Source organism: Charadrius vociferus, unplaced genomic scaffold (genome assembly GCF_000708025.1).
Source record: "Charadrius vociferus isolate BGI_N301 unplaced genomic scaffold, ASM70802v2 scaffold31, whole genome shotgun sequence".
Classification (NCBI taxonomy): domain Eukaryota; kingdom Metazoa; phylum Chordata; class Aves; order Charadriiformes; family Charadriidae; genus Charadrius; species Charadrius vociferus.
Genome location: NW_009646966.1, coordinates 2,169,635 through 2,178,544, shown reverse-complemented (window position 1 = coordinate 2,178,544; position 8,910 = coordinate 2,169,635). Strand labels below are relative to the sequence as shown.

General features: G+C 40.5%; 2 protein-coding genes across 2 annotated transcripts in view; one reads left to right on the top strand and one right to left on the bottom strand.

Annotated features, from left to right (window-relative positions):
- The window catches only part of RPA3 (replication protein A3, 14kDa), a 3,820-nt gene extending 3,384 nt beyond the window's left edge, over positions 1–436 (bottom strand). Inside the window, exon 1 of the mRNA XM_009895359.1 lies at positions 269–436. Within this exon, the coding sequence (XP_009893661.1) occupies positions 269–436 (168 nt within the window). The remainder of the gene's footprint in view (positions 1–268) is intronic.
- A 7,917-nt stretch (positions 437–8,353) lies between these two features.
- LOC104295588 overlaps positions 8,354–8,910 on the top strand; it is a 104,091-nt gene continuing 103,534 nt past the window's right edge. Inside the window, exon 1 of the mRNA XM_009895358.1 lies at positions 8,354–8,435. Within this exon, the coding sequence (XP_009893660.1) occupies positions 8,354–8,435 (82 nt within the window). The remainder of the gene's footprint in view (positions 8,436–8,910) is intronic.

Here is an 8,910-nt window from a genome sequence, read left to right as displayed (position 1 = left end):
GAAGCCGGGGAACCCCGGCTTCCCCGGGGCTCAGCCCCCCCCGCCGGCCTCCCCGCCGCGGCCCCTTCTAGCCCTATCCCATGTATATTTTGTCATTTAATCCTTTTTTCCTAAATTACCTCTTATTTTCCTTCCCCTACTGGCGCCGTTTTGCCTCGCCTTTTAACTACTCCCTCCCCTCAGGTTACCGCTGTCCAAGCCAAGCATTGCCATCACCGGTCTCCGTTAACCATCGCTTGTTTTACAGGCCGGAGTTGACATTCGGCACGTTGCGCGTTACAACTGTGATACCCAGGCGTTTCCACAGACGCCAGTATAAACTGGGAGAGGAGTGGCCGGAGAGCAGGCCTGCAGGAAGGGGCCTGGGGGTGCAGGTTGACAGTAAGTTCAGTGTAAGTCCCCAGTGTGTCCTGGTAGCCAAGAGGGCAAACGGCATCCTGGGTATAACCAGCTGGTCAAAAGCGGTGGTTATCCCACTGTATTTAGTGTTGGTGTTGTCTGAGCTTGAGTATTGTGTGTAGCTCTGTGCACTGTGATTTAAGAAGGATGTTCAGGTCTTTGAATGTGTCCAGAGGAGGGCAACAAAGCTGGTGAAAGGGCTGGAAGGAATGTCCTGTGAGAAGCAGCTGAGGACTTTGGGTTTATCTTGTTTGGAGAGAAGGAGGCTGAGGGATGACTTGTTGCTCTCTACAGCTTCCTGAGGAGGGGAAGTGGAGAGGGAGGTGCTGATCTCTGCTCCCTGCTATCCAGTGACAGGGCGCATGGGAATGGTTCAAAGCTTTACCAGGGGAGGTTTAGACTGGACATTAGGAAGCATTTCTTTACAGAGAGGGTGGTCAAACACTGGAACAGTCTTCCTACAGAGTAGTCAATACCCCGTGCCTGTCAGTATTTAAGAGGCATTTGGACAATGCCCTTACTAACATGCTTTAGCTTTTGGTCAGCTCTGAAGTGGTCAGGCAGTTGGACTAGGTGATCACTGTAGGTCCCTTCCAGCTGTACTATTCTGTGCTGTTCTATTAATTTAATTTAATTTAATTTAATTTCACCATTAAAGAGCTTGTACTTGATCCCCACGGTCAGAGAGACTGATGGACTTAAGACAGAGCAAGCATCTGGATGTGGCACTCTCACCATGCATCTTGTCTTTTTCCCTGTGTTTTCCATGACTGCCCCTTGCATGGAGAGGTTACTCCCAATTTCCCTTGTGGCAAAGGCGGCTAATGGTATCCTGGGCTGCATTAGATGTAGTGTAGCCAGTGGCTTGAGGGAGGTGATCCTTCCCCTCTGCTCAGCACTGGTGAGGCCACAGCTGGAGTGCTGGGTCCAAGTTCTGGGTACAAGAGAGACATGGGCATACTGGAGAGAGTCCAGTGAAGGGCCACAACAATGATTACGGGACTGGAGCATCTTACATATGAGGAAAGGCTGAAGGAGCTGGGACTATTTAGCCTAGAGAAGACTCAGGGGGATCTTATTAATGCATATAAATACCTGAAAAGGAGGGTGCAAAGAGGACAGAGCCGGCCTTTATTCAGTGGTGCCCAGTGACAGGACCAGAGGCGATGGGCACAAGCTGAAACACAGGAAGTTCCCTCTGAACATCAGGGAATACTTTTTTTTTTTCTGTGAAAGTGACTGAGCACTGGCAGAGGTTGCCCAGGGAGCTTGTGGAGTCTCCATCCTTGGAGATACTCAAAAGCCGTCTGGAAATGGTCCTGGGCAACCAGCTCTAGGGGGCCCTGTTTAAGCAGGGGGTTGGACAAGATGACCTCCAGAGGTACCTTCCAACCTCAGCCATTCTGCGGTTCTGTGATTTCCTTTCCGTTTCAGGACTGGTGTTTCAGGAAATACTTGAGAAAATCTAATTCTGCCCTGGCTTTAAAAGGGCAATCCCAACACCACTGATGTGCTGGCTGTCTCTTCTGACCAGCTGTGGGTTAGTTCAGCTTGCTAACCAGTACAAACGTTTCTGTTGGTTGGCTAGGTTAGTGTTGTGGTGGCTCCGGAAACTCAACAAGCTCGCCAATTTTTTTTTAAGAGAGTGCTGCGGGGTTATATCTTCAGTTGGGTTTAGCTGGTTGTCATCTCCTCGGTGTCACTACGCCATTCACCCTTTCAGTAGTTTATTTGGAAGAGAACATCCTCATCTCCTTAGCATATCTTCAGAGACTTTAAAGGAGAGATCTCATAAATGTAACAGTTGGAGCAGGATGCAGCAGACTACTGTAAATTGGCTCTTCTAGGGCTATTTGTCTGCAATGTCAGCTATTAGAAAAACACATTGTGGAAGTTCTTAAAGAAATATTTCTGTATTGTGCTTAGCAGCTGTTGAAGGTTTGCGGTCAAAAGAGAATTGTTTGCAGGGAAACAAGGTTTCAACCTATTGAGTATTGTATATAACAAACACCTAGATTTCTATTTTAGCATTTTCTGTCTTCTTCAGGATTTTGAAAGTTGACATCAGTTTGAGTACTGTTATTTCACTCCTGGCTTTGCCTTTGTCACCTATGCTTTTATTGTCTGACTTGATTGTTGTTGATTTTTTTATGATTCAGCATCTTTAAGTGTTTTTATACTATGGTAATGCGGTTTGCATAGTTCTTGGTGTTTCTGCTTCCCTTAAATTTTATGAAAACTTTAAATATTCCCATTTTATGTAAGTAAAAAAAGTCTTTGTTAGTGTTTTGTTACATGTATATACTTTTTTTTAGGTATTTGTGTTTCTCTTGACGCTTACTTTCCTTTCTTCTGTTTTCAAGAAGCACAAACTAAAAGAATATGACTAATGTTAATGCCAGATAAAAGAAATGATATGTCATATTTTTTTTCTTCACGTAGTGACTTACACTAGGCCAAAACCTTTTAAACTGTTCTTTTGGTGTCACAGAGAAATCTTTTCAACATGCATATTCTTTACTCTTAAATTGTTTGTTTTCATGTCATAAGCAGGGTTGTATGGGGCTGTAAACATCTAACTCTCTTTCTGATTGCTGCTTTATTGGTGAATCACAGCAGATGCTAATATGGAAGAGAGAATTGCTCTGATGGTCTCTGCTTTTTCCTTTCATAGATTATATAGCTTATATCGCTAGATGTGAAATTATTCTGGTTCTTTCTTTAAGGTCAGTTTTGTATCTTGTTTTGACCTCATTGCATCGTTTACGTAATTACCGGTGTGCCACTGCAATTCTGCTTTGCAGTATTCCTGGGAATCCTCTCTTTATCTTAGTCTGCATCTTTGCTGTTTTTAATATTAAATTACCTTTCTCCTCCTGTCACTTGTGAACACACAGGAAAAAGCTTAAAAGTAACACTAAATATGCTAGTATCTTCATTGTATAGAAAAATTTTATTGGATTTAAGGTATTGGTTTGGCTTAAAGGTCACCCATACTTCTTGTCAAAGGAGACTGACAAAAAGCAGGAGGAATAAATTAACCCCTTTGTGTAGCTCTGTAACTCATCTTTGTCCAATCCCACGTATATTCTCAGAGCCTCATAGAAAGACAAAGTATTTTTTGCAGCCTTATGGAATTGCTATAGTTCACAGTTTGTTACTTGCTAATGACTGAAGTGGTGCCAAAAGCATTATTCTTAACTATCAGCGATTGAGATTGGAGAAAGAAAAAAATTGTGTTCGCTTTTTGGTGAGGGGGAAACATGAGGAGAAGGGAATTGCATATTCCTACCAAGGGAGATTTTTATCTTTAGGCAGTGAATTCAATTTCAGGTCTCCTATAGAAATAAAATTAATCCCATCTGGAAGGGAAAAGTGCTGTGCTATATAGTAGAAATTACTGCCGGAACGTGGTACTATCTCTGAATGGTGGGTGTATTTTCTGTGATTTTGTGCTGACAGCTTTAAAAAAAAAAAACCACCAACCACAACTAAGTGCTTTTTTCTCTAGTCTGTGTGACCATGCATCCAGCTCCACAAACTTCAAATTTAATTTTTACTTTGAAATGAAACTTGGGTGGAAACCATTTTTTCTCAGCTTTTGTTAAATGAAACCTCATCCTATCTACAAGTAGTAAAACTCCAGCCTGATTCTGCAAGTGCTTAAACTGTGTTCTTATCTTCAAGAGCATGAGTGTTTCCATTCAACTCTGTGTTTCTTTGTTGGACAGGGGCTTTGTTCTGTTTTTAACATGTAATTCAAGTAATTTAGTGGTTGCATTTCCTGTTGCTGGAGAGATTTATGTTTACTTTTGAAGTACCACAGTTGATAAAATTCTCCAGAACAAATATCACAAATGTCCCAGCATTGCTTGTCTACAGCTTTCCCTTCACCTGTGCCATACTGTATACAGCTCTACTTTTTGTTTGTGCCCCCTTTCTATTTTGTTAGTTGTTCTTTGTTATTTACTTTAAACTTAATATTGTGTTCTGCAAAAGTACTGAAGTACTGCACATAGTAGTTGGTGAGCTCCTTCCTCCACGTTGGGTACGCAGACCTGTGAGATCTACAAACACAAGTTTTGTTTCTAAGTGGTGAACACCCAGAGAAGGAAACAGCCTCACTAAGCACGTTAGTCTTTTTAATATGTGGATTGTTTACCACCTCCAAAACATTCACAATCACAAAATACAACAAATGCTATTTTCTTACTGCTGGACCAGTGGTTTTAACAGTGTAAGAACTTGAGGCCTGAGCTTAGGGCATACTTTTGTTTGCTTTGTTTAGTTTTCTGCTTCAAGCAAAAGGATGTGTGGGTTTTTTTGTTTTGTTTTCTGTTTGAAAAATACTGCTGGCAGTTGAATTAAGCTAAAGCTACTTCAGAAACTGAAAACTACAAAGTAAAGATCAAGCCTCGTGTATGTAGATAAAATGAATTTTGTGGGTTTTAGAAAATATTGGGACACTCAGGCTGCCTTCTGTCAACAAAAGGAAAATCTAGTATGTGAAAGTGCTTGTAACATTAATTTGGCTAGATCAAATTGTACTGATTGTTAATTTATTCTGAATTGAAATGTCTGTTGTCCTTTAAGCAGTGAAGTTTAGGTATGTTAAATATGCAGCATTTAAAAGGTGACATATGTGGTTTCCTGTACAACTCTTTTGTGCCATGTATATACTGATTAAGATGCTTTTCTTTGTGCAAGAAAGGGAAGGGGAACGCTATGTGATAGAGCTGAAGACTGTACAATAAGGCAGATCTCAAAGAGAAAAAAGTGCGATTGGAGCAACTGCAGCTCTGGCACCTGAAGTGGCTGACTGGAACCTGAGCCTTTATCAAAGCTATCTGTAAGATTTTACACATCAAGTTGATTTTGCTTCTTGTTGTTGCACACTTAGGATGAAGGTTAAATTGCATTTTAAACTGTTCCACAACTGCCTCTCCTTCATACATCATCGGAGCAGAAACCTGACTCTTGAGCATTACAGCACAGGTTTTTACCACTTGAGCTATGGGACTGACAACCCTAATTGGTAGCAGGAGAAGACTTATTCCCTGAGGGCTGAAAAAGGAATATGCTGCTGGCGCCATGTGTTGAGCCTGGGTGTGGGGGAAGGTAACGAATAAATGAGGTAATTAGGAGTTTCTACTGTGTAATCTCCACAGAACTGGAAATATTAGTATTTCACGTGGTAAGGTAGGAAAACAAGCAAAAAGGAATGAGGTGCAGATAAATAGCATTTTTTTTTTAATTGCTGCATACCTGGGACTGCATGGTTTGTTCTGTTCTTGTGTACATGAGTGTAGTTTATTTGATTGCTAGATGTGGCACTGCGTCAGCATAAGCAAGCAGTAGCAGGCCAGCCTGCAGGGTATTCAGTCTTAAGTCTCAGGTATCAGGCCACGGTTTGAATCGTTGGTGCTTTTGCCATATTCTATTTATATACTGCTTCTGAAAGCCAGTGCTTACACTTTGTACTGGACTTTCTGTGATCTGGAGTGTGGAAGTGTTTGCTATCGCTTGTAACAGCAAAGTATGAGGCCGTTTATATCTGGTGAATAGACAGTGTTGATTGTGCAGTTAATTGCTACGTGTAACTGGCTAGGGCAAAAAAACTCTTGCCTATGGTACCATGAATATTTGGGTGGGAAGTGAGGAATTATGGCAAATAATGAATCCAAGATTTTTATCTATTTTTTTTTTTTTTTTTTTAAATCCAAACACTATATGGTAGCACTCTTCTCTCTTTCACACCTTCTAGATTCTTCTTTGTTAAATTTAGCGTGAAATGATGTTATTGAAACTTGACACTGTACAGCCCTTTTCTTTAGACTGGATTCCTTTTCTCTGTTGGAGGTGTATATTAGACATTTCTGTTGGTTTGTCAGTCCCTTCTTTAAATGTTGGTGTCTGCAAAGTAAATCAGGATTCTGCTGCTCAAACTCTACTTCAAACTTGAAATTACGTTATTCCACTTTTCCCAATTTTATATTGGTATTTTAGTAGAGAAGATCTTCACGTACTTTTCTTTAAACCTTCCTCCCAACGTTTGACACACGCTGTGTTGCAGCCAAACCACAGGCTGCTCCATTGGTTGGCCTTGGCCAGTGGTTCGAGTTCAGCCCTTGGGGGCTAAAGCAAAGCCTACCTTCTCAGGGTGACTACTGCTGTGGTGCCTCTTTCCTTTTCTCATTGTCCCAGTGCTACGGACAGAGCTGCTGTTGCAGTAGGAGGCTGGGGAGACTCCCAGTTACTGCATTCAGTGGTGCCAGTTAGGTAGAAAATAGAAAGTAGGTGGTGATACATCGGTAGCCCTCTTAATAAGCCGAATGCACGAATACATGCTTTGTATAGTTGTGTTGGTTGTTTTTCACAAGAGCTTCCTTCTAATGCTTTTCTTGTAACTTTTCATAGAATCATAGAACGATTTGGGTTGGAAGGGACCTTAAAGATCATCTAGTTCCAACCCCTCTGCCATGGGCAGGGACACCTCCCACTAGACCAGGTTGCTCAAAGCCCCATCCGGCCTGGCCTTGAACACTTCCAGGGATGGGGCCTCCACGACTTCCCTGGGGAATTTATTCCAAGGCCTCATCACCTTCAGAGTGAAAATTTTTATTCTAGTATTTAAATCTACCGTCTTCCAGTATGAAGCCATTACCCCTCATCCTATTGCTACGTGCATTTTTAAAAAGTCCCTCTCCAGCTTTCTTGCAGGCGCCCTTCAGATACTGGAAAGTTGTTATAAGGCCTTCCAAGAGCCTTCTCTTCTCCAGGCTGAATAACCCCAATTCTCTCAGCCTGTCTTCATTGGAGAGGTGCTCCAGCCCTCTGATGATCTTTGTGGCCCTCCTGTGGACATGCTGTTTTCTTGGAAGAAGAGAAACTTCCTCGAATCTACATCTTAAAGTTCAAAATAATTAGAGAATTTGCTTAGAAGAATGTTTCATGAAGTGTCCGTGTTTATGGACTTGTTCATAGGACTTAATTTTGTAAAAGCTGGCCCAACTGCCTATTTTTTGGCTAATGTTCATGGGGTTTTTAACATGAATTTGTCCTTTTTAAGCTATTCAGTATTGGTTCTATGTAATCTTCCAGTCTTGAGAGAGAAGAGATACTGAGCATAATCTTTTGCAGTTAATGTTTTTATCCCACTGGTTTCCTTGTTGTGTTCTAGCTGTTGTGAGCTCAGAGTTCTTAGCTGCTTTGGAAGATTCTTTTAATGAATTATCATTATGAAAAATTTCCAACATATGATTTTGTTGCAGTTTCTTTTAAGGGAATCCATGGTAACTGTTGATCAAATACACCCAAGAGTTAAGTTGTCTCTAAGATCACAAACTGGAAAAGTGAAAATAGATAGGATGTTGATATTGTAGGGGTGGGTGGGTTGGTCTTTTTAATTGATGCATAGACACCTAAGACTGAAAATTTCTAGTGCAATTTGCTTCATTCAAGTATTCCTGCATTATAAAGCTGCATTTTCTATAGGATCATATTTTGGGCTTAGATGCTTTAGAACTGATGAGAAAGTTTGCGTAACAACAATTCAAAGTAGCAGAAAAATATGGAAATGGGTTGGATGAATGCTGAAGGGAGTCTCCTTCTTTCACTTTCCTTTAGAAAGCTTGAAGTTGGTTTTTTGGGTTTGTTTGTTTGGGTTTTTTTGTTTTGTTTTCATTTGTTCCATTCCATTCATAACTTTATAGAAAAGACTTTTATACACTCTCATTGTGCCTACTGAAGTCAATTGCTACACCAACAAGGTAATCTGTCTGACATACAAATGCCTGATATTTCAAATCTGGTAAAAAAGATTAATCTGTAATATCATGTATGTGGCCTCTGACATGGTATGAACTTCTTATGGTAGATTCTGTTATTTTATATTTACTTTACTTGTTTTGTCTTCATTTTAGATAACGACTTAGAAGAAAAAAAAAAAGAGGCTATGTTCAGCTTCTTCCGAAAAAGTCAAGATTCAAAGAAGGTTACAGTGCCAGACAGAGAAGCAGATGGATTTGTTATTGTGGGTAAGTGTACTTCTTTATAAAGTGATTCTTACCATCTTTGAAATGTAAAAATTTCTTTGAGATTTTTAGAACAAATGAAATGTTAAGGGAAGCCATGATAAAAATTGATCAGAATTCTTACTTTTCCTGAAGGAGTTCATAGTCCTAGTCCCATCATTTGGACTAAATAGCTGAAGTTTTATTTACGTAGGTATAAACTCTTATTCAAGAGCATTGAAAATGTAGTTTCTTGGTTTTCTCTCATATTGTGAGCAAAGAGAAGTTACGTCCTTGAAAAACAAGAAAGCTTAAAGCTGAGGCTTCTAGCTTTATGATAAGAGTTGTGGAAAAAGAGTATCTTATTGCAGTCGTTAGAGGACTGATTTTTTTTCAGGTTCCTTCCTTTTAGTGTTTCCCCCAAAGTCTTTTTATATTAGAAGCCAAGAAGCATCTGTGTATTTCTGGTCACATGGCGAATGTAGATTTTCTGTCTCAG